Source organism: Xiphias gladius, chromosome 4, assembly GCF_016859285.1.
Source record: "Xiphias gladius isolate SHS-SW01 ecotype Sanya breed wild chromosome 4, ASM1685928v1, whole genome shotgun sequence".
NCBI classification, from domain to species: domain Eukaryota; kingdom Metazoa; phylum Chordata; class Actinopteri; order Istiophoriformes; family Xiphiidae; genus Xiphias; species Xiphias gladius.
In genome coordinates this window covers 13,109,933-13,133,884 of record NC_053403.1, presented here as the reverse complement: position 1 = coordinate 13,133,884, position 23,952 = coordinate 13,109,933, and the positions used below count along the sequence as shown (strand labels likewise).

General features: G+C 42.7%; 2 protein-coding genes across 7 annotated transcripts; both read left to right on the top strand.

The window, feature by feature from the left end:
* The first annotated feature begins 1,919 nt into the window (after positions 1 to 1,919).
* Positions 1,920 to 17,857, top strand: LOC120789039 (potassium voltage-gated channel subfamily H member 5-like). Of its 2 annotated transcripts, XM_040125471.1 has the most exons (12): positions 1,920 to 2,054; positions 3,335 to 3,458; positions 3,705 to 3,811; positions 3,901 to 4,029; positions 4,932 to 5,050; positions 5,769 to 6,161; positions 6,287 to 6,379; positions 7,120 to 7,549; positions 11,672 to 11,871; positions 13,077 to 13,329; positions 13,638 to 13,834; positions 16,102 to 17,857. In XM_040125471.1, the coding sequence occupies exons 1-12, from the start codon at positions 1,982 to 1,984 to the stop codon at positions 17,257 to 17,259; spliced, it is 3,276 nt and encodes a 1,091-aa protein (XP_039981405.1). In that variant the 5' UTR covers positions 1,920 to 1,981; the 3' UTR covers positions 17,260 to 17,857. The 2 variants fall into 2 exon arrangements, with proteins under 2 accessions (XP_039981405.1, XP_039981406.1); XM_040125472.1 differs by lacking the exons at positions 1,920 to 2,054; positions 3,335 to 3,458; positions 3,705 to 3,811; positions 3,901 to 4,029; positions 4,932 to 5,050 and adding an exon at positions 5,060 to 5,149.
* A 546-nt stretch (positions 17,858 to 18,403) lies between these two features.
* Positions 18,404 to 23,912, top strand: LOC120788715 (trans-L-3-hydroxyproline dehydratase). 5 transcript variants are annotated; one of them, XM_040124720.1, is made up of 8 exons: positions 18,444 to 18,533; positions 18,638 to 19,031; positions 19,181 to 19,226; positions 20,691 to 21,175; positions 21,291 to 21,460; positions 22,283 to 22,346; positions 22,609 to 22,746; positions 23,728 to 23,912. In XM_040124720.1, exons 3-8 carry the CDS (start codon positions 19,183 to 19,185, stop codon positions 23,820 to 23,822), a joined length of 996 nt encoding a protein of 331 aa, XP_039980654.1. In that variant the 5' UTR covers positions 18,444 to 18,533; positions 18,638 to 19,031; positions 19,181 to 19,182; the 3' UTR covers positions 23,823 to 23,912. The 5 variants fall into 5 exon arrangements, with proteins under 5 accessions (XP_039980655.1, XP_039980654.1, XP_039980651.1 ...); XM_040124717.1 differs by having other exon boundaries at positions 18,451 to 18,533; positions 22,283 to 22,405; XM_040124718.1 differs by lacking the exon at positions 19,181 to 19,226 and having other exon boundaries at positions 18,516 to 18,533; positions 22,283 to 22,405.
* The last annotated feature ends 40 nt before the right edge of the window (positions 23,913 to 23,952 follow it).

The following is a 23,952-nucleotide window of genomic DNA, read 5'->3' as shown; positions in this document are numbered from 1 at the left end:
GCTGTTTGAGAGTTAAATCTCTCCCAGGACGCCTGGTATTTGGAGGATGAAGAAAACATGTATGATGCACACTTGTTGTGTGTCTTTAATACGTGTTAATAAAAGTGTTCTTGTTTGTTTCCTTTCATAATAGTGAAAACGATGTGAACTTTGATGAAGCTTGGCATTGAATCCGGCCCCTGTGCCAGTACACTTGTAATATAACAAAGTCAGTGGGAGCGGCCTTGAATGCGTTTGCACCAGACTCCCAGTGTCGAGGGGGCTCTAACAGCAGCCTCAACCGAAGTTCTTTATGTCAAATAAAGAAGTGACTCTTTAAGGCGAGGATATGTAAATGAAAAGTGAGTCTGCGCAGCTGTTAATTCAACTTACTATCTTATGATCATTGAACTTGTTTTCTTAAATTCAGACAAGTTAACTGAGTGGCTTTTAAGTTTTCAGAAGCCATGACATGACTTTGAACCACGTATTCAACCTAAGCTCAGTTAACTAACATTTTCCAGGCAGACAGGGGGCTTACGTTTTTAGGTTGAACCATCTCAAAATGATTTACAGGCAGATGACCAGTGGCGGATGAAGTATGCGGGTACTATACTTAAACACAAATACTACAATGTAGAACCCCCCATTACAAGTGAAAGTGCTGAGGATACTGTATTTGAAAATGTTACTCACGCACAAGTACAGAAGTATTATCAGCAAAATGTGTGTACGAGATGTAAAGTACTCATTATGCAGAATGTTCCCTACCAGGGTGTTATCAAAGCCTGTTATTTTATTGGATTATTATGAACGTGTAAGCATCATCACTTAATGTTGTGGCAGGTCAGACTGGAGCTAATTTAACTACCTTCTACTCTCTAGGGGGGGTTGATCTATAACAACGCATTATATTTTATGAACTGATCATATGTTTGGTATGTAACATCTTAATGTTCAAAGTAACCATTAACTGTAGCTGTCGCACAAAGACAGTGGAATAAAAAGCACAGTAACTGTCACTCAGATGTAGCCGGTAGTGAAGTACAAAGTAGCATAAAATGGAAATGATTAAAGTGCCAGTGCTTCAAAATTGCACTTGAGTACAATACTTGAGTAAATGTTTCAATTTCACCCGAAATGTTCCCCATTCTCCCTGCATGCTGGTGACAGCATAGACCTGCAATATTCAAATTATTCATTGGAATATTTTATTAAAACTACATTAACACACATGTATTTCTTCACATCATTGCAAATGTTTTTTTCAGTTCTACTTTTAAAAACATTCTGCCACGTCGTGACATTATCATTAGTAGCTATGAAGAAACAGGGGCTGGAGGCCCACATCATTACACAATACAGACAAATACATCTCTGTATAATTGAGACAGAATTTGAACTTCATTCAAAACTGTCACAGAAATTCCAGCTCAGTCCATTTATGCGGGTCCGAGAAGCCAGAAACAAACACACCAGAATAACACCGGAAAATGAGCGATGTTTCGTTCAAAATAAAAGTATAGTATGATGACGATGATGATGATGCTGATGATGATGATGATGATTATTATTATTATTATTATTATTATTGAGGCTGATGTTACTCTCATGTAATAGTCATACACTGCATAAATGAAGATCCATCTCAGTCACCTGTTACCTGTGACTTCCTACTATGTGCGGGCCATTGCGGCTGTGAATGTGCTGTGAAGATGGCAGGATGTAGATCATGTTTACCGCCTGCCCTCAGAGTCTCATAAATGAGACGGAGAGATCCCGTGAGACAAGTCTGCGCACTTCTCACGCAGAAAATACGCCCGCATTCGACGGCGAGGCTTTTATTGTTTTAAAAGCCCGGCCCGGATATACCGCCTACCATCCCGGCTGACCTGACGGTTGTGGTCCGAGCTCCCGTCGGGCTCACAGCTCAAGGGGGGGGCAGTTAACATCAGCACGACCGCCGCGCAGCACCGAGCCCCCCCTGTCCCGAACCCTCATAATGCACGGAGGCAAGAGAGGACTGGTGGCTCCGCAAAACACTTTCCTGGAGAACCTCGTCCGGCGCTCCAGCGGTGAGTTTTTGATCCAAAAGAGACACGAGGATTGATGGGTGTTGATCCGGCGTGCCGCTCCAGGTGCGTCCAGGGCTGGGATGCTGAAGTAAACCTACAATCTTATTCCTCTGTCATGTTCATGGGAAGAAGCATCAACTTACACGTGCTCGTAATTTCCTTTGCATAGTATGAGTAGTGTTGAATTATGCAACGAGTCTCGTGTCCAAATTCCCCTGAATTAACAAGATCAAAACAGAATAAAATCCTTTTCTTGCGATATTCCCTAGAATCGGGTCCAAAGTTTTACCATTGCCGTTATCCATAGACACATGTAGGTTTACCGGTCCCCCATGAAGAGACTTTGTGTGTTTGGTGACTTAAGTCAAACCAAAGACGAAGTCCATTTCATGTCTAAGAGAAGCCCTTTTCTCCTTTTCTCTTAGGGGATGCACAATGCGATGTGTGTTCATGGTGACTCGGTTGCACAGGGTTTTATTATGAGCCGAACCCTCATAATAAAACCCTCGGAGTCACATATATGATGGAGTTTTTTCTCATGACATTGAGCAGATTCGTGTCCGTGCCAGTAATCAGGAGATAAACGCGCAGGTGCTTTTGTCTTTGGCGGCCTCTGTAGCGGCTCCGCACTTTAGTTCGGGGAGAACGTCCTCGGGCTTTTCTCCGGAGACCTGCAGCCTCCTGCAAAGCGTCGCAGAGCCGGAGAACTTTGCCTGTTCGTCATCAATATTTAATCAACATCAAGGGTGGAACATAAACACTCTTGTCAACAACTGTTTCTGCTCGTCTGATTACCACTGTTTTAAATATAAGGGATGTTTGGACCCGCTGTAAATTATAAATGCTTATTAATAGGATGTTACTGGTGTGTGTGTGTGTGTGTGTGTGTGTGTGGGGGGGGGGCATTTAAATAATTGTGCTGAATATTTAAGGTACAGACTCACATATATGATGGTTTTCTCATGACATTGGCCGCAGGATTTACAGGGAACAGTGATTTGTTTTTTAAAAAAAAAGAAAATCATCAAAATGTCAGATTCAAGCAACAGTTTTCTTGTTGAAAAAACACAGTTTTGAAAAATATCAGCCCACAGTAAAGTTTTCAGTTTCAGGTTCAATGAGGTTGCATTTTCCATAACTCCAGCTTTCCAACGTTCACTGACCCAAAACCCCACAGGTCGATCAACAGGCGCAGTGGTCTGCAGGTCTGCTGTTACTGCTGACTATTGGTCTTTTTTTTTTTTCTCAGACTGCTGGTATTTGTCTGTGTTTTGCTGCAGAAACCAGTTTCCTGCTGGGAAATGCACAGATCGTGGAGTGGCCAGTCGTATACAGCAACGATGGATTCTGCAAGCTGTCTGGTTACCACAGGGCTGAGGTCATGCACAGGAGCAGCACGTGCAAGTAAGTTGGAGTCTTGTAGCATAATGACCTGAATGTGAAGTGTCTGTAGAAGGTTTTATAAGTGATTAAGTCTACAAACCAGAGGACCAGTAATAATGTACAAGCTTGGGTTTAACCCTTCTGTTATCAACACAAAAATGCGGCGACGAATTTGCAGCAACTGCAGTATTCATGTCTTTCTCCATGACCAGCTGATAGCAGCACGCTCCCTTTTGATTCTTGCCGTCTTCCTCTCTTATTTTGCAGTTTCATGTACGGAGACCTGACTGATAAGAAGACTATAGACAAAATCCGACAAGCCTTTGACAGCCATAAGTCCAGTTTCTATGAGGTGCTGCTCTATACAAAGAATAGTGAGTGTCACGTTTTTCCGATCAAACACTGACTTGCTTAGGTGTCTTTGTGCTCCCTCACAACTCTCATTTGCATCGTTTTCCTACAGGAACACCAATATGGCTTTACATGCAGGTAGCTCCAATCAGAAATGAAAAGGACAAGGTGGTGCTTTTTCTCTGTACCTTCAGAGACATTACACTTTTCAAACAGCCAATTGAGGAGGAATCAGCAAGAGGTGAGACCAAATGATTCCGTGTTTGAGTGTATTCACGGCATTTTATACTGAAAAGCCAGGACCTGCTTCCAACCGTTGGATTTCAAAGCTCAAACTTACCTGATAAGACCGTTCAGGGCACAGTGCAGCCGAAAGTCTGAAGCACACATGAGTGGATATGACTTAACAGATGTTTATTTCCTGGTATATAACATACAACTGTCCAGGTGTTGCGTGTGCGGGTCAGTGAACGCTGGTCTCTGTGGGTCTACGCAGCGCCATGTCCCTGGGGATTAAGTGTGCCACTAAGTCTTTTACATGCATCAAGCAGAAACAAGGCACACTCAGACCACATGGGGATGGTAACTGCACGAATCCTGCTCGTACGCAGAGGAAATGAAGAGAAGTCAGTCCCCAGTGCTGCTGACTGGCTTTAGAGTGAAAATACACCCCGGAGCATGTATGTGCTACTGCATCACACAGTCTTTTTCTTTGAGATACAACATGCCCACGAAATGCAGTTTAAAGTGTGGATTTAAAAGTCTGCCGGGATGATGCTTTTGTTGGAAAAATGACTTAACTGGGGTTAGCTTGTAAATGCAGCGTTGCTGGATGCAGCGTTCCCGTCAGCACTCCACCTGCCTCCTCCCTTAAGCATGTTGACAACCACAAATAAAATTTCAACCTGTAGGAAAGACTGTATTCAATTTTTTTTATTAGTAATGTGGTCGCAAAGTCCTTTCCCAGTTTTTCAACTCGTCAACTTATTATTGGTTGCATACTTAAGATTTGTCATGAAGAGCATGAACTTCACTATTGCTACTGGTGATAGTGAAGAGTGACTGTATTTGTATGAAAGTGGGCGCGCAAACCCTGCTGCGCTGTGCAACTTAGTAAAAAGCATCTGTCTTTTTGTCTCTTAGCAGGATGGACAAAGTTTGCCAGACTGACACGGGCTCTGACCAACAACCGCAACCTGGTGCAGCAGGTAGCCCCACTGAGCAAGACCGAGGTCAGCCACAAGCCCTCCAGACTGGCTGAGGTGAGGCAGGTCTGACTGAGGATGTTGTTTTAACAAGCTGTGGAAAATACCCCACGTTCAATTATGAGAAAGTCTCTTAAGGACAGAAGATTTTCCCAGGTAAGAGGTTCCCCGGACAAATCCACCATTTGCAGCTGCATTTCTTTTGCATCACTACATGTACTTGCACCAGCACAGCTGCCATGAAATATCAGCATAAGCTGGGAGTCAAATGGTTTCTTTCTGGACTCAAGATTTTCTATCAATGTTCAGTGATCTTTAAGAGAAAAGCTGATTTTGGAAGACGCGACAATGACAAAGTTCCGGCTGAATTTGGCCTGAACAGACCAGAATGCAATGCAGTAACAGGGCAGGTTGTGTTTTGATCTTCACCTTTAAATGTCCATACACAAACACATCCCAGGTGAAGGCAGAAACATAATCCATCCTCCCAGGTTGTCAAAGGGCATCTGGGAAATGTTGGGAAAAACACATATTTCAGCTTTTTTTCAGTTGGTCTTTGACTTGTAGAAGTCCCAGATGATATTTTATCTCCCAGTGTAAGAATATCCAAGGGTGCATCTGTCCTTAAACCATATGTATGATCCTTGTCACATTTTTACACACATTTCTAAATATTAACTGCTACAGCTGGACGGGTTCATGATGAGACCACTGTTCCTTGATACATTTACATGCTTCTTTACTCGTGACGGTAAATGTTCCCTCTCAATGAAAGGTTCTCCAGCTGGGATCAGACATTCTCCCTCAGTACAAACAAGAGGCCCCCAAGACGCCTCCGCACATTATTCTCCATTACTGCACCTTCAAGACCACTTGGGACTGGGTCATCCTCATCCTGACCTTCTACACCGCCATCATGGTGCCCTACAACGTCTCGTTTAAGACCAAGCAAAACAATTTGGCCTGGCTGGTGGTGGACAGCGTCGTAGACGTCATCTTCCTGATTGACATTGTGCTAAACTTCCACACCACCTTTGTGGGTCCTGCTGGAGAAGTCATTTCAGATGCAAAGCTGATACGAATGAATTACCTGAAGACGTGGTTTGTCATTGATCTACTGTCCTGTCTGCCCTATGATATCATCAATGCCTTTGAAAATGTGGATGAGGTGAGTGGATTTTATGAATGTTCCTTAAATGGAGGATGATTTTCTGACAAATCTATTAATATGTTTTTTGTTTTTTTTCACTGATGTACACATTAAAATGTTCCTGCTTGATTGTCTCTATAAAGGATGTCATTACATCTGCATCTCCAGCGAGTCATCTTCGTGAGTCTTCAAATTTCCACAGAAATACCACACGCATAGAAGATTCTGTACTTCCAGTAAGGAAATACGTAGTTTTCTTTAAAGAATTAGTTTGTCAGTTTGGGGAGTATACTTTTTTCCTTTCTTACTGAGATCGTTAAGCTTAGCTTAGCGTAAAAACTGGAAACAGAGGGTCACAAAATCCAACTGCCAGCACTTCTAAAGCTCGCTAACAAATGTATTATATCTCATTTGTTTAATTACTCAAAAAGTGTAAGAACAACAGTCTGTTGTTTTATGTTTTATGTACAGGACTATTTTTTATCCAGGAACAGTAGCTCGTTGGAATCTCCCCATGGTGACAACAAGACTGTAGAATGTTGCTGAGCCTGTTTTCAGTCTTTGCTAAGCTAACTGGCTGCTAATGGTAGCTTCATATTAACCGTACAGTTGTGAGACTTGCATCAATCTTCTGATTTAGCGTTTGGCAAGGGAGTGAATAAGCATATTCCCCAAAAATGACAAACTATTCCTTGAAATGAGCAGTAATTTTTAAGAAATATAACAAAAGCAGGCCTTAATATGGTTCCTACTAGTTTCAACTGAAAGACAGTGAAATACTGAATACTTATTCATGCTATCACAGAAAAAATAGAATGAAAAAGTGTACATTTAATTGAACAATTGTTAAATTGTTACATAGATTTTTACAGACATGTTTCTGGAACATCTGTAGTTGCACTTTCTGAATGTAAAAAGGAAAAGCTTGTGAACAATCACCGAAATATGTTTTGCTCTTCCCTGTCTCCCTCTGTAGGGTCTCAGCAGCCTCTTCAGCTCCCTGAAGGTGATCCGCCTGCTCCGTCTGGGCCGAGTGGCCCGGAAGTTGGACCACTACCTGGAGTACGGAGCAGCCGTCCTGGTATTACTCGTCTGTGTGTTCGGTCTGGTGGCCCACTGGCTGGCGTGCATCTGGTACAGCATCGGGGACTACGAGGTCATCGACGAGACCACCAACACCATTAAGACGGACAGCTGGCTCTACCAGTTGGCTTCGAGTATAGGAACTCCTTACCGCTACAATGCCAGCGGCACAGGCCAGTGGGAAGGTGGTCCCAACAAGGACACGCTGTACATTTCTTCTCTTTACTTCACTATGACAAGTCTCACCACCATCGGATTTGGCAACATTGCTCCAACGACAGATGGCGAGAAGATTTTCTCTGTGGCTATGATGATGGTGGGCTGTAAGTACTCAGTCACTTTCCAATATAAAGCCCTATGTTTACATTTTTTTCCACACATTTTATGAAATCTCAAGAAGTGTTTCAAATCTTCTTCCTTTTTGTTTCAGCAGAAACCTAATAGGTCTGATATTACATAACAAATAGTGTAATTCTGTCATTACTGTTCTTGATATCAGTGGTGGTTAATGGAGCAGTAAATGGAGATACCATTATAAAGACAGTAAACGCAGACAGCAATCACACAGGCATCTAATACAGATATGAACACACATTTAAACAGCTTCCAATTAACACAAGCTTTCCAGTTTTCCTCCAAGCCTCGGACAAGTAACACAAACCATAAATTTATCAATTGCCAGTGGACAGTTTGTCTGCTGGAATTTAAGTGAGGTTCTTCAGAACAGCTTAAATCAAAGTGACCACTGCTTTTCTCCTTCAGTGGACAAGCGGAACAACCTTCACAGTCCAAATAAATCCGAAGTAGAGGACAAAAGAACAGCAGCTTCACAGTTGCCTCAGTGACTTACAGTATGAAGGCAATATATGCTGAAACACATAAAATAAGAAATAGAAAGATTGCGTCAGGGTTATAGTGTCCACCTTCTCTCCCCTAAAAAGAGTCTGCGTTTTCCTCCGTGACACATGTTTCTACGGACATACACCACTCACTGTCTAAATGGCATAACCTTCATGTTCTACTGACAGGTACCGCTTCCCACCAGCATACACCCGTTTGAACACTGGTATTTGTAGCCACTATTGGCATTAAGTTAATGCTCGAACCATTGAGCATATTTCCATATTTAACACCGTAATACCAATGAACAAAATAAAAAATAAAAAAAAATCCATAATGCACATAAGATAGAATTGAATAACTTTATGGTTTTGTCTTTCAAGTAATCAGCTATGGCTAGCCCAGCTAACCAGCTACCACAATGTTATAACATGCCTATGAGGAGCGGTTGTCTGCCAGTGCATTGGCACAAGATTCCAGTTTTAACCAACAGCTGGAGGTTGAAAGTGGCATCTGTCAGTGCATATGCACTAACATGTCATTTATTAGTACAACAGCTGTACAGCAATAGCCACTTTTCAATCTCCCCATCAGTCTACGCCAAACGAAGCGTACATCCTTTGAACCTTGCAGGAGCCGAAACAATCTGGGTGCGTTTACTTGCATGCTAGACAGGATAATGTGCTCCACAGCCCTGCTGGCTATCCAACAGCTGCGGGAAAGCGACATACGGTGTAGAGGCTGCGCGGGTTTGTGAGAATCTTCAGAGAGGAGACGCAAAAGTCAACACAACACGTAGCTGGTCCTTACGGATAAATGTGTGGCGTCGCGGAGTTCAGCACTGTTGTATGCTAACTTGGATCATTTTCTCTTGACTTGATGTTCAATACATGATTTTTTTTATAGTCATCAACAAAATGCAACAACACAAAACAGCATATAAGTCACATACAGCACTCCTTGATAAATGTAGACATATGTATATATGTAAACGAACGAGTGAGTAACAGTGGATTCCATTGTGCTTCAAATATTATTTCTTTTATATCTCTTGTATAAAAGGTGATTTCTTTAAAATTATATTGTAATTGATGCAAACGAGAAGAAATGAGGCTTGTGGCACAGCGAGTTTTCCGTGCTTTTGCTCTCTTGGCAAATCAAAGGTTTGTGTAACACGCCAGATAAACTCCCCACGCTCACACAGTTTTTGTTGTGTCAGGAAGCTGCTCTGCCAGGACAGCGGGGGACAGCTCCTACCCCCTTTTATAAAATACATTTCTAGCTCTAGCTGGATCACCTCGTGTTTTTTAGTTTTTTTAGATCATAAAGGATTCAGGGCTGAGGCAGAATTCATCACCCAGTCTTTCAACCTGGATATAAATTTACATTTACTTTATTTATTCATCAGGGACAGAGCACATACTGTGAATCCATCCAGATTTATCCAGATGGTTAGTTTCCAATTGTTGTCCCAGCAGGACAGGTTGATGTTAAAAGTTAAATAAGCAGTATGTTTGTGATTAATCCAAAAAGAATCGTTAATTCCTGGACACTGAAATGATGAACCACAATTTTAAATCTTATTTTGATCACTGAGGGAGTCCTGTATACATATATACGACTCTCTTGACTCTGGTCATGTACTTCACATTTAGCTGCAGTCTTGGTGCTTGAGTTTAGGATGCGGCTTTGTCGATAATAAAAAGTGACATGTTCGGCGCCCAGCCGGCTCTATGAGTGTCTGTCTGAAGGTTGGGCGTCACTACCCATCATTAAAAGAGCCCCGTCTAAGTGTTAATTCACTGATATTGAAATTATTCAACCCCCCTCTCTGCTTTAAATAACTTGTTTGAACTCAGGGATCAAATGTTTTTGCGTTTTTCTACAGTCACTGAATCTTAATGCAGAAGCACTGGGGAAACATAACATTGTTTCTGATAGATTTTCCTTTTAAAATTATAACAACCGCAGTGTAGTATTTTTTACATTCTGCATGTTGCCTGGTTTTGAACTCAGACCCAGGTGAGTTGCCGTTTTTAACAGGACACGACTGCAAATTAGATCAAGGTCAAGCTTAATAGGTAGAGGTTTGTGTAACGTGAACTCAGCATGTTGTGTAACGAACATTAGATTCGCCTCATTTTACCTACCCCAAATGTTTCATTCACAAAAATAACCTCTGAACCTCTTCACAAAAATAGAAATATCTATTTTTATGCAGGTGTCACACCCCACTGCAGTTACAGTAATAGTTTCACCTTTTGTGTCACTGCCTCCACTGTCAGCCCTGTGCTTACTGTTCCTCCGTCACGACTCGCCCTCGTGTACTAACCTTTGGCCCACTCCTCTAAAACAGCATGTAAAGTGATGCAATAAAAACAGTGAGGGAAACACAATCTGACAGCCACGCTTCAAGGTTTGTACTTCCAATAGCAAACACCCATTACTCTGGTGGCGTCTCGATCACGCAGATCGCTTAGTCGCACATGAAGAGTCGGGCTCAATTACGGCCAATAAATCTCCTGCTAGAGATACAGTAATTATGTGAGAGGAGGGAGGAATAGAGGACGGGCAGAGCTTGCTTGCAGGCTCGAGTGTAGTAAATGGACAATGAGCCATCACGTTAGATACGTATCCTAACCTCTGAGATCCTGCTGTGAGAACTGGAGACGACTCTTTCCTCTTGAGTGGGTAAAACCTCACGATAGGAGATACTGACTGACTCTTTGAGGTCACTGCAGCGCTGCAGAGCAGGACTCTCCCTGAGGAAATGTGCATTACGAATTATTTTATGAGGACTCAATCCATTCACTCAGACTCATCGTGTATATGTGGCAGTGTATGTGCTAACTTTACAGAAGACCACATTGTCAACTGTAGCGTATTATACTTACTTATAATATTATTATAATACTCATACGGTAACGTAAATTATCCAACAAAATTTCATTATTTGCATTTATTTACCCATTAACAATCATGTAATCAATGTTAATATTGATTAGAATTTCAGGGGCAAATCAAATAAATGATTGGATTGATAAATGGATAAAAATAAATGGACTGTAATATATCAAGATATTTGAAATAGATTATATGCATGGACTACAGGCCTTTAAAAGAGGGCAAAACCCCCTTTAGCCCTCAAACTGCTAAAAATGTATAATTATATTACAATTTTATCCATTATTATATATATGGCGTGAACTTTAAATGAAAAATTAAAGTCGATTTAAGGTACAAGTTAAAGGGTACATGTTATTTTGAAAATTTTAAAAGCTTTTTACCCTTTAAAAACTTGTTGAAACATGCACATAAATCATTGAAAAAACTCAATACTGTATGTAATCATCAATAGTTAATTTACCCAATAATTAACCCCAAATTTGAGATGAAATACCTGAATAGTGTTTGGAATGCAAATCCCATAAATATCATTGGCTACATTTTTTGACCCAAAAACATTTCAGACCATCATATGAAGCAAAATCCTAATGATCCCAAATGATTTCCGAAACTAAATATATAAATAAATGACAAATAACATGTCCTCTCTTCTCATGTTGCTGAATAAATCATGCGTCGCTCTATGTCTTTTGTTTTAGCACTGCTGTACGCGACCATCTTTGGAAACGTCACCACCATCTTCCAACAGATGTACACCAACACAAACCGCTACCATGAGATGCTCAACAACGTGCGGGACTTCCTCAAACTTTACCAGGTCCCCAAAGGTCTGAGTGAGAGAGTCATGGACTTCATCGTCTCCACCTGGGCCATGTCCAAGGGCATTGACACAGACAAGGTATCATTAGTAGTAGTAGTAGCTACCAGCAGTTGTAGTAGTGGTAATTTATTAAATGTCCTGGCATTAAGTAACACACTCTAAAATTCTAATGATCCAAAACGTGGTGTACCTAAAACCGTTTATCGCTGAAATGTTATTATTTGAAACTGTATGTGGGTCACTGTAGTTCTGTCCTTATAGTGTGTCACAATGGACTGATTCTCTGAAAGTTTATAGAGCAAACTCGTTTCGTTTTAAGTCCAAAGTGGAATGATCGAGGTAAGAACCGAGAGCTCCGTCGCCGACTGTCGAAAAAGTGGGAATGCTATCATTTTTTTAAAACTATCATAAAAACGTATGGGCGGGGTGAAAGCTGACTGGTGGTGATGTGAGCAGTGAGGAGCCACCAAGGTGACAACAGACGATTTTAGTGCACTCGTTGACCCCCCAGGATTCATGGAAACTCTGCTGGGTCCTGTGCACCTCTAAGTCCCATAGCTCTAGAAAGAAAGTGATGTCATTACATAATTCATAAGTCACAGGCTGTTTGTTAGTAAGTGATATTTTTGCTGTGCCGTAGGCCAAAGTAACAACAGATTGATAGTTGCGATTTAATCGGCAATGACCTCAGTAGTTAATTTTAAAAAGGAAAAAATATGCGCTCATCCGTGGCTACAAGACACCCCGAGGAAGGCAAGTGTGCAGGTAGGTGTTGGTGTATTTTGTAGCACCCTAACCCATATTTATTATAGGCTTTTTTTTTTGTGTCAACATTCCCCACCAGTACCTACAATTGGGTTTTTATGCCACATCCTAATCACGGATAAACATCTATTTCTCTTTCTTTTCACCTGAAAAGTTACTTCACTTGTTGCTGGGATTTCTGGCTCAAAACCTCTTTCTGGCCCATACTGTGTTTGGTACAGAAATACACCGGCCTGCTGGATTTTCAGTTCTCCATGCAGTTAGATCACATTGTGCCTCTACTTGTTGGCTCTAACATCTAATTTAATCTAACAAATGGCTGCTGAAAATCATTGTAGTCGTGACCTACACTGTCAGATAATAAAATATGGAAGGTTATTCAAAGCTTATGCAGCTTTGACAAGATGTTTATTTATTTAGTTTTTTTCTACCATGTCGAAAAGCCTCCACACTTATGAGAGGTACCTATGAGACAAAGCTAATGTCTCTGCCCTGATATCTCACCCTCTCTCTTGCAGGTTCTCTCCATTTGTCCCAAAGACATGCGAGCAGACATCTGCGTCCACTTGAACAGGCAGGTGTTCAACGACCACCCGGCGTTTCGTCTGGCCAGCGACGGCTGCCTGCGCTCTCTCGCTGTGGAGTTTCAGACCACGCACTGTGCGCCCGGAGACCTCATCTTCCACATCGGCGAGAGCGTCGACACCCTCTGCTTTGTAGTCTCCGGCTCGCTCGAAGTCATCCAGGATGATGAGGTCATTGCAATACTCGGTAATGCAATGCATTTAATGCACGTTATGAAATAGATGGAGCCAAGTTTTATCTGTGCCTGCCGGCAATGATAAAACTAGAGCAAAAGTTGTGTTAGTACAAAGCATTTGTGATTAAGCCCACTTTCGAAAAGACTTACAGGATATCTTTGAACTTTAACTTTATTGTCCCAAAGGGGAAATTTGTCCCATACCTGAATATAGCTGCTTTTATTCATGTTCGAAAAATCGTTTTCTAAAAATAAAGCTCATGACACAGGATTCAACACCTCTTCCACGTGATAAACAAAGTGATAACGTCCCCTCCAGGTAAAGGTGATGTGTTCGGAGATGCGTTCTGGAAAGAGACCACGCTGGCCCGCGCTTGCGCAAATGTTCGAGCTCTGACCTACTGCGACCTGCACGTCATCAGGAGAGAGGCTCTGATGAAGGTGCTGGAGTTTTACACAGCATTTGCCAGCTCGTTCTCCCGCAACCTCATACTCACCTGCAATCTACGAAAACGGGTAAAAATGACTGAAACACTCACATTGCAGCTGCCATTCTTCCCCCTTTCTTAGTTTGTCATCAGTGTACATGAAACAAATTCACTGCTTGAAGGTGAAAACAGGTAAACCAAACAATACAGGTATCTATTGTTGTGTCAGTCATTAGAAGCTCATAAATTATAGTGGAGATCCCCAAACTTGAGATACCTAGGGATACCAAATGTGTGTAATGTGTGAAATGTGTATAAAATTATGCAAAAGACATATTGCAGCCATGAAAACATGGAGTATTGGGTTTTGAGTATTGCACTCAGTGTAAACATCACAGCGATTCACTTACAGACAGAATGAAGACAGAATATATTTATATACTGCTGAGAAAAGTGACGGTAACCACGCTGAAGCTACTGGGGTGGTGACAGACGGGGAAAAGTGCACGTTAATGGCTTTAAAAAGCCTCATCTGACGTGGAACATTGGATTTGATCCGCCGAAAGCTGCAGACCCACCACCTGCTCTGCTTAAATGACCAATCAGTTTTTGAAGGATACATTTCAATAAATTGAAATGATGATGTTGCGGATGCACACTTAGATTCCCGCTTATTAGCCAATACTTACAGACTTATTCTGAGTCCAAACTAAGACTCTAATTAATATTTGATAGAGTTTTCCCAGGCAATCCATATTAATCCCATCAGGGCACTGAGATGTATCACTTTCCAGACTTGAGAGTAACTTTCTCATACATATATATCGCTATAATACTATCCTGTGGGAACAACATTACATAAATAATTGATGGATATTCCCTTTAAAGTCAGTTGGTACATGTGATTTGTTGTGCTCTTTGTTCAGGAGCAGCTCATATGAAATATTTCTTAGGCTCAGTAGATTTGAAATAAGAGGCTTATATCTATAAAAAAAAATATTTCTGTATTTTCTATTATCTATTAAACTTTTATGAAGGAATAACATATATTTACTTAATATGATATCAGTATCTACAGGAATATTAGAACTGTGCAACTCCATCTCAAGTTCACAAAGCAAACACAGACATACCACAACAGCGTGTTTACCAAAACAAGTCTCTGCGTTATAATCATTTTATAATAAATAAAATAGCGACTGACTTTTTCTAGTTTGTTGCAGCTCCATTCGAAGAGACGTAATCACACACGCTGAAAACACACATCCTCTGCGAAGCAGCGATAAATCAAAATGATTTCAAAGCAAATTGTGGCTACTGGCATACTTAAAATGTATTAAATGAAAAGACAGCCATCTATTAGAAACTGTTCCTGCCTGCAGAGGTTCCAGGTTTAATCTCAGCCGTCTTTACTGTTATATACTCAGTCCACTTGCATGCGCATGAATGTCAAAACTGCACATGGACACAGGCCACAGGTGTTTGCTGTGTGAGAAATCCATATGGGCAGCGCCTGAAAGGAATTCTTTAACAGCATTTGCTTCGTTTTTTTATCAGTTGTGTGGCCTACAGAAAAATTTTTGAACCTTTTCCTTTTGTCTTTTGTGTCCGTGCAGCTGTTTTGATTAAACGGCTTTCCTTTTGACCCTAAAAACCCTAAAAAAGAGCTTACGGGGGTGGGGGGTGAACTGTCTTGCCCATGGGCCCCCAAGCAGAATTGGATCAGACCGAGGAACGTCGAGTAATAGAGCCGTGGCTTTGAACAGAACATCCAAGTTAGTCAGTTTCCGATTGCTCAACAGATGAGTTAAGTGTTGATATAATTTTTAAAAATATGTCATAAAAGAAGCTGGACACTAGTCGTTTCCATGTGGTTTACATGTGGGATTCAGTCATTAATATAACCGTCAAAAGGACTTCCGTGGCGCTTAGTACTCCTTAGGAAAAAAGTCCCTATTGTTGCAATAGGTGTAAACAGAGTTTGTTGTACGGAAAGTTGCAATCACAGTTTCTTCCCGCAACATAGATTTAAAATGTTTGCAAAGTCCAAGTGAGAGAAAAGAAAGTGAGATGCTGAGAGGTTGCAACAACTTTTCCTCTCAGGGCGTGGATATCACTCCGCTATTGCATTACTGCTCCATTAACTGTTTCCCCAGTGCATTGCTGCTTTCAGGTCTTAAATATTTCAACAAACACAGCAGGTTTAGATGGTTATCATTGCTTTAAAACTGAATTATACTGTATATGTACATTCGGTTACATCCAAGTAGAGTTAAGTAAAGTGTAGCTCTCCTGCTGTAATTGAAAGTACAACCTGAATCAGAGTCCTCATGCACAGATTCTCCCTTCTTGCAGATAATCTTCAGAAAGATTGCTGATGTGATGAGGGAGCGGGAGCGCCAGAGATGCGAGGTGACTCTCTCCATTCCGGAGGACCACCCAGTCCGCAAGCTGTTCCAGAGGTTCAGGCAGCAGAGAGACGCCACAACGCCGGGAGAGTCTCACGCTTATCTCGATCATAGCTGTGTGCAGGTGGAGCTGCAGCACCACCACCGCCCCGACTCACACGCTCACACGCAGTGTCAGACTGTATCCTCGCAGCAGCAGGAGTACAGCGCCACTGTGCAGAATAATGGGCCCTGCGCAGGCGGAGGGAGCGCGGCCAGCGGGTGTCCAATGGCTGCACCTCCGCCAGCATTTGTTCACACTGAAACATCAGAACCAAGCGGCACAGAAGAGGCAGGGGAGTCCATACCAAGGCCTTGCGCGGAGAATCAACTTTGCCAGAGGGTTAGCAGCTCTGCACGGGGCAGTGGCGCAGGTGGAGAGGGAGCTGTAGGGGGTCTTACCAGCAGCAGAGGTGCTAGAGGCTGGGCGAAGTTTAGAGGCGCCGCGTCCGCCGCACTGGCGCCTCCCGCTGTCGGGCAAGAAAAGCAGACTCAAAAAGCAGAGGGGTGGCCGAAAGGATCGCAGTCCTCAGAACAGCTGGCAGCTGCCAACAAGTCAGAGGAAGGTGGAGAGACGGGGGCCACGGAAGGTGGAAACAGTGCAGGAGGGGCAGGTGAAGAAACAAGCGCCCTGCACAAAACGGACTCCTGCGACAGTGGTATAACAAAGAGCGATCTGCGCATTGACCGAGCAGGAGATTCAAGAAGCTCCCTCGAGCGAAGCCCGATGGAAAAGAGCCCGATGGAGAGAAATCCTTTCGAGCACAGTCCGGGCGTCGACAGCGAGGTCTCCCTCAAACACTCTTTTGTACCGCCGGCGTCTGAACAGGCGCTCCTTCAGGCGACGCTGCATGAAGCCAAGCAGGAGCTGAAAGGAGACATTCAGATCCTGAGCGGCCGGCTGTCGGTCCTCGAGTCGCAGGTAGGCGAGATCCTCAGGTTGCTGTCGTTAAAAAGGAGACTCTCGCTGCCACCGACCTCTTCCCCAAAGGCCAGAGTCAAAAGTCAAGACTCCGTCGCTGCCCCCAGGCCCGTCGCACCGAACACCGATGATGGGCCTTTTTGAATCCGCCGATTTAAAAACCCACAAACTGGATCTCTTAAAATAAACTGATGTCCATGAGCGTCATGCATGTCCTGCTGGACTCTGGCCTGCCAAAGAGATTTCTTTTGTCAAACACCCGACCGCATGCAGAAATCCTCTTTCATGTTACCTTAGCACCACAAAAAAACCCAGGGATTTTTCTAACAGTCTTTGACTTTGGAGGCACTGTTATGTCCCTGTGTCTGCCACGTTTCAGAATGCTGAGAAGGAACAGGGAGAATTCAGGAGAATAAACACTGGTACTGTTATCACTAGGAAATCTAGTACTCCGCTAACTCTAACTCTTAAAGCCACTTGTTCAGGTCCTAGAGAAAGCAGGAGCAGCTTCTATTATTCTGGACAGACCGGAGCTCAGTTAACACCCTGTATGTTAAGTCATTTTATCTCCCTTTATCTTACCCAACAGTATTTCCGATTTTGTTGCTCATCCTCGCTGGGGTGGCAATGGTGACTATCTGTCTATTGATCAGCTGTCAGGTAATTAAACGTGTGCCTTACAATATAAAGCCTCATTCGATGTTGTTGACAGAACTGGAGGATACTGGAAACCCTTTTTTTTTTTCTTCTACCATGCAATCCTGTTATGAACTTTAAAAAAAACAAAACTCTTTCAATTGTGCTCAAGCTTCACTCCCATGCATGTGAAATAGGAATGCAATGCGAGGCAGTTCAATAGTTTAAGCATTTTTATTGTTAAATTATCATAATCTCAATGTATTTTTGAAACAAGATATGAATATTTCATCAGGTCATGCAGAAAACTTACTGTCTTGTTCCTTCATGTAACTATCTCTCTTGCTCAGGTAGATTTGCTCAGTCTTTATTTCAGTATTAGCGATTTTATATTTGCCCGCTCGTAAGATTCAACGGTAATGCGAATCGTGTTTTTAGATCACGGAAGTTTTTGAATAATGGGTTAATCTATAATAATAATAATGGTAATCTAAATGAACTTTTGTGATACTGTCATTTGCATTTCTTTATTCTGTTTGGATGGTGGAAAAAAATGGTGAGGAAAATGTCAAATGTTAGTTCATGATGTTTTCTCCTGCTCTGTGTGGCTGCAAGTCATCAGCTGTAGGGACGTAAAGCATGACACCCTGTTAGCTGGGGCCACGTGTTTATTTCCTCTTAGATGCACGGATGAGCCTGCATGCGTCCAGGGAACCTGTCACCGGCGAAGCCAAACATGAAACTGATGCCTGATCGCATTCTGCTGCCTAGTCTCTTCAAAAGTCAGTCTCCGTGTAAATAGCAAGCCTTGACAACTGGAATATGCAACCTGTTTGTTTTTTTTATCTCTCATGTCTTGTTTTTTTTTTTTGTTTGTTTGATCCAGCCGAGTAAAAGCAGAGTTTGCGAGCATGACCCGCTGTCGCAGTGCTTCATTATCAGTAAGAGTAAGGTCCCTTTTTCTGCTCGCTGTCGAGGGTGAGTTGTTTCATCTGAAGCAGGACAAAGTTCGAGCCTGGAAATGAACCCGATTTTTTTTTTTACGGACGTTTCCCTCCACAAAGTTGGACTCTTGATTAAATTATAAGAAAGAGAGAGAGAGAGAGAGAAACAAGAGGGTATTTAATATTTCATGTTTCATGCAGCCCTCCGGAACACGAGGGGGCAGTAAAGTCTCGTTTTGCCAGTCTTTGCCAGCTGATACACGCGGGCGCAAGCAAAGCGAAAGACTGAAGCCTGCAGAAGTTTGAGCCTGAAGTCCGGAGAGAAAACTAAACCAGGTGAATATGACTCTTGCTGGAGAGCCACTAGCTTAAACGTGGTGTTTTAGCAGCGTTTCAGTGGAGAGCGCGGTCACATTTCACTTCGCTTCCCTACGAATGGTCGCTGCTGCCCCACCACCCCGTCTTCCCTTCTCTTGATCTTTCATTTATGACACCCGACTTGGTCATAATATTACCCAGGCTGAACAGCTGGTGAGTGAACTACCTTTGGAGGAACTTGCCGCTGCTGTGGACGCGACCGACTGTGGGGTTTGTTTGTTTTTTTCCCGCTCTTCTCTAAGGGGCCGCGAATGCAACAATGAGTTTAATACTTTATCCGAACAAACAAACAAACAGACGAACAAACAAACAAACAAACAAACAAACACGATCCGTTGCTGGGCTCCTACTGAACCCCACTATATACTTTCATCATTATTTACCCACGGCACCGAGGAGCCACCCGGGAGCTCTAGAGCTGAAATGATTATTTGATTAACCGGTCAGTTGATTGGTTTAACGTTTAACAACTGATCAACCATTTAAGTCTTTTTTTTTTTTTTTTTTTAAAGGAAAAATGCCAAAACAATCTCTGGTACCAGCTTCTCAAATGTGAATATTTGCTCTTTCCCCCAGTTTTCTATGACAGTTAAGTCAAACTTTTATTTTTGGGTTTTTGACTTGTTCAGACAAAACAGGGACTGGATGATATTAACTTTGGCTTCAGGGAACAATTTTCTGACATTTTATGCACTGAAAAAATCCAACGATTATCAAAGAAAATAACTGTCAGATGTGTTGACAACGAAAATAATTGTCATGATCAATTGTCATTATAAGGATCACTAAGTTAGTTGCAGCCTTACCGTACCTCTGTGGGGGAATAATTACTAGATTGCCTGAGGTTTCCTGTAAATGTACCATCACAGACAAAATTAAAGCAGTTAAGGTCCTAAAACTAAATTTCGACGCAGGTTCACTTGACAAGACAAGACGGAGGGACAGGTCATAGATTTGACGGGCACGAGTCTTTCACAATTTTTGGTTTATCATCACACCAACAGACGACCGCTCACAAATCGCCAACCGTCTGAGAGTGGCGTTACAGTTTGTTGTCTGCTGGTGTGATAATGTACTAAACACAGTGATAAAACACACTAGGGTAGTAACTTCTTGGTCTCCAAACATCCGGAGCTTTTTCGACACTTTGACGACAGGTCTCGGCCCTCAAGAAAGTTGAAATCATGCCTCTATAGTTAACATTCACAATAAAACATCTTTACAGGCTGCCCGTTTAGCTTCTTTTGGCGCTGAATAGATGCACAGAAGCACATTGGCTTATTCATCATATACTTCATTTAATTGCAACCACTTGAGTTACACTTCCCCTTTGCTTAGCTTAAAGTACTTTGCCTTCATGTTGTTAAAACTTACTTGAAGTCTGCGTGGATGCAGGGAGGATTTAGTTGTTGCTGGTTTTTGAGGATCATTGATGCGATGCCAGAAAAGTGCAGCACGGCGGTAAATGAAAAGGTCTTCAGCCGTCCAGAGCATGAGTGAAGTCTGCGCTGTGTGACTGTGAAAGCCGCAGATCAGTTCTCTGCTGAACTGTGGCTGTATTTTGACTCAAAGCTTTTTTTCTTTTTTTTTCTTTTTTTAAAATTTGTTTTCAATCAGCACTGAGATGGAAATGCAGCTTCCACCTCACGAGGGAGACGAGCTCTCAGTGGTCGACATGCACACCGGAGGCGAGCCCCTGCGGATCATCCTCGGCGGCTACCCAGAGGTCAAAGGTGAGAGCGTGCTCGCCAAGAGGCGTTACGTCCGGGAACATCTGGACCACCTCAGGAGGGTGCTGATGTACGAGCCGCGGGGGCACTATGACATGTACGGAGCCCTGATCGTGGACAGCGAGATACCTGAGGCGGACCTGGGAGTGCTGTTCATGCACAACGAGGGCTACAGCACCATGTGTGGGCACGCCATCATCGCGCTGGGACGCTTCACTGTCGACTACAAACTGGTGAAAGAGGCAACGTCACCAGAGACACAAGTGAACATACACTGTCCCTGTGGTCTGGTGAAGGCGTTTGTTGAGTACTGTGATGGTAAAACAGGAGGGGTGAGGTTTCTCAGTGTGCCAGCGTTCGCATTTGCTACAGGTAGGAAACTCACCTTGACACCCCCCCCCCCCAAACTCACACACAGACAAACACGCACGCAAGAAACCAAACTCTTTTTATATTTCGCAGGACTAACCAAAAGACTTTTCACCAGATGTGACCGTGACCGTGGAAGGGTTCGGTGATGTGACGGTGGACATCAGCTACGGAGGAGCCTTCTACGCCTTCGTAAATGCCCAGAGGTTCGGCCTGGATGTGACCAAGTCCAGGACTCGGGATCTAGTGGACGCAGCCTCAGCCGTGACAAAAGCTGTCAAATCTCAGGTTAGGACGTTCGTGTCGTGTCCTGTGTCCTCGGTGCAGACACAGAGACGCCGGCACCGGTAGTGGTGACCGCGAGGATTTATACCTTTGGTCAGCTTTTGTCTGAAGTGTGACAGATGACGAATAGAACAAGAATACTACAGGTGCGATATGAAAGAAGTGCATTTGTGATGGACGGCATTTCTTTTCTAATAAATAATGTACCTCCTAACAATTAAAATAAAATCCATAATTTAGATTTTGTCTAAAGCATGTTACTTAGTAAGGATGATTTAGAATTTGACAGCCATGTCTTTCAAGGCACAGTTTACAGTTTAGGGGCCTGATTTACACAGAAAATCCTGTGTAGTGCAGTTTTTATTAGACAGTAGTATGAGCTTTTTATTTTACTTTAGCTTTGTCTTGCTCTTTTTCTTTTTTTTTTTCCAAGTATGCATTGGTCGTGCTGAACTAGTCATTACTAATCATGAATATAAGACGCATGACATTTTTTTTAGAGGCCTCCTTTAAACATTTTCTTTTTTTTTATTTTTTTTTCCCAAGAAAATGTCTGGTAGTATATTTTCACCCAAATGCAGTACATGACCAAATGTATGCGGACATCAGCACATTATGCACATAGCCCCGGCTCCCCTGGGAAGACTTTCCAGAAGCCAGCACCAAGCTTGGGAAACCATTTCTAAAATATCATTGGGTGCTGCAGCTTCCTGATTTCCTTTTAATTGTACCAAGGGGGGCCAATCCCAAACATGAAAGACAACCCCAGACAAGAAGTATCAGGATTTGATCCAGGATTTGATCCTTTATCTTATTCGCTCCTAGGTGAAGTTGCACCACCCGACCAGTGATGATCTGGCCTTCCTCTATGGCACCATCCTCACAGATGGTAAAGACGAGTATTCCTCTGATCCCACCGCCAATGTCTGTGTGTTTGCAGAAGCTCAGGTATTTTGCCGACGCCGGTCCTGAGAAAAATGCCACCTTATCATTTGCCACGTTAAGGAGAGCTGCTACATGAATCAGTGTAACGTCAAGTGTTGGAAAAATTCTAAAGAAAAAAGGCAAGAAGTAGAGAACAGACTCCGCGTGCTGTCTGGTTTGTCGGTGTTATCTTTGCCAGGCTTTAACTGGTGTGAACATGTTCTCAGGTGGACCGAAGCCCCACTGGCTCTGGTGTCACAGCTCGAGTGGCTCTTCAGTATCACAAAGGTCTCATCCAGCTCAACCAGACCAGGAGGTTTCAGAGCGGAGCCACTGGATCCCAGTTCACAGGAAAAGCTGTCGAGGTACCTCAGCTTTCTTCCTCTGCGTCGTTGAGGACGCTTCCCCTGGGTGGAGGTTTACAGGTCCAGGGTTGGACCATGTGTGTGGGGGAGGGTTTAGAAACTTTTCCAACTGGGGCACACTAGGAGAATGACAAATTTAAAGCTCCTCTTGGCAATAATAAACATTCGATTATTATTCCGTGCAATAAACGAGTGCTAAATAAAAAACTTAAAATATTCTAATATGAAACCCGCGCAACCCCTTGGCCGCTCCCCGGGACCCACCGCTGCACCTAAGACGAGAGGTTTCTGGCTCGACTGTCCAGGTTAGAACGTGTCAGAAAGGCCAGGCGTGTCTGAGATGACTTTACCCTTGTTTTTTCTAAAACACTGCAGAAAGAGCGAAGTTTATTATCCAAAGCACTGTACAGATTTTTTTTTGAATGGTGAGTGAACATTAATATTTGTTGGACCTTTTTAAAGGGAAAAACAGACTTTCACTGTGCTGTTTTACTTTCTGTACGTTAAAGTCAAGGTAACACTTTCACTAGAAATCAGATCATCAGGACTTAAATTGACTGGCGGATTGACATTAAAGTAGTGACTTTGTAGGCTCAGTGAATATTTGTTTGACATAGTTTTATTTGAACTCAGGGCCTCCATCTGTAAATCATTGAATGTCCTCATATCTCAACAAATCCACCTTTTGGTTGTACATGGAATATTGTTTAATCAGTTCAAGTGTTTGTCCTTAGTTAACATGCACTGTTTATGTACACTGCAAACAATTATAGGTGATTTCACATCGTATGAATGACCTTTTTTTTTGTTCAGCTGGATTAGTTCACCTGTGACCCACAAACCCTCAGGAATACGCAGAAGTGAACTTAAGTGGTGCCAAAAACTTTCTGTCCATTTATTTAAAAAAAAAAACCAAAACAAAACACAGCAACAACTTTTGAGTTCTGTGTGTGTGTGATTCTCTTTTGTGTTTCTGATCAGGAGACCAAGTGCGGAGACTTCAGGGCTGTAGTGGTAGAAGTTGCTGGCAGAGCTTTTTACACCGGAGTTTCACGCTTTGTGCAGGAGCCGGCTGACGAGCTGACGCATGGGTTTCTGCTGAAGTGAGCCTCCATCACGGGTTTTCCATTTGTACGTGGTTACAGATTAAAAAGTGCTTTTACAGATTGGAGTTCCAAAATGCATTTGTAGCTTAAAAACTCAGTT

Excerpts from the sequence above, each read along its gene's own strand:
- LOC120789039 (XM_040125471.1), top strand. The coding sequence starts at position 1,982 with ATGCACGGAGGCAAGAGAGGACTGGTGGCTCCGCAAAACACTTTCCTG. Across the intron at positions 3,812-3,900 it reads GCTGCTCTATACAAAGAATA|GAACACCAATATGGCTTTAC; the intron begins GTGAGTGTCACG and ends GTTTTCCTACAG. Across the intron at positions 13,835-16,101 it reads CCTGCAATCTACGAAAACGG|ATAATCTTCAGAAAGATTGC; the intron begins GTAAAAATGACT and ends CCCTTCTTGCAG.
- LOC120788715 (XM_040124717.1), top strand. The coding sequence starts at position 19,183 with ATGACACCCGACTTGGTCATAATATTACCCAGGCTGAACAGCTG. Across the intron at positions 22,406-22,608 it reads GTGTGTTTGCAGAAGCTCAG|GTGGACCGAAGCCCCACTGG; the intron begins GTATTTTGCCGA and ends ACATGTTCTCAG. Across the intron at positions 22,747-23,727 it reads TCACAGGAAAAGCTGTCGAG|GAGACCAAGTGCGGAGACTT; the intron begins GTACCTCAGCTT and ends GTTTCTGATCAG.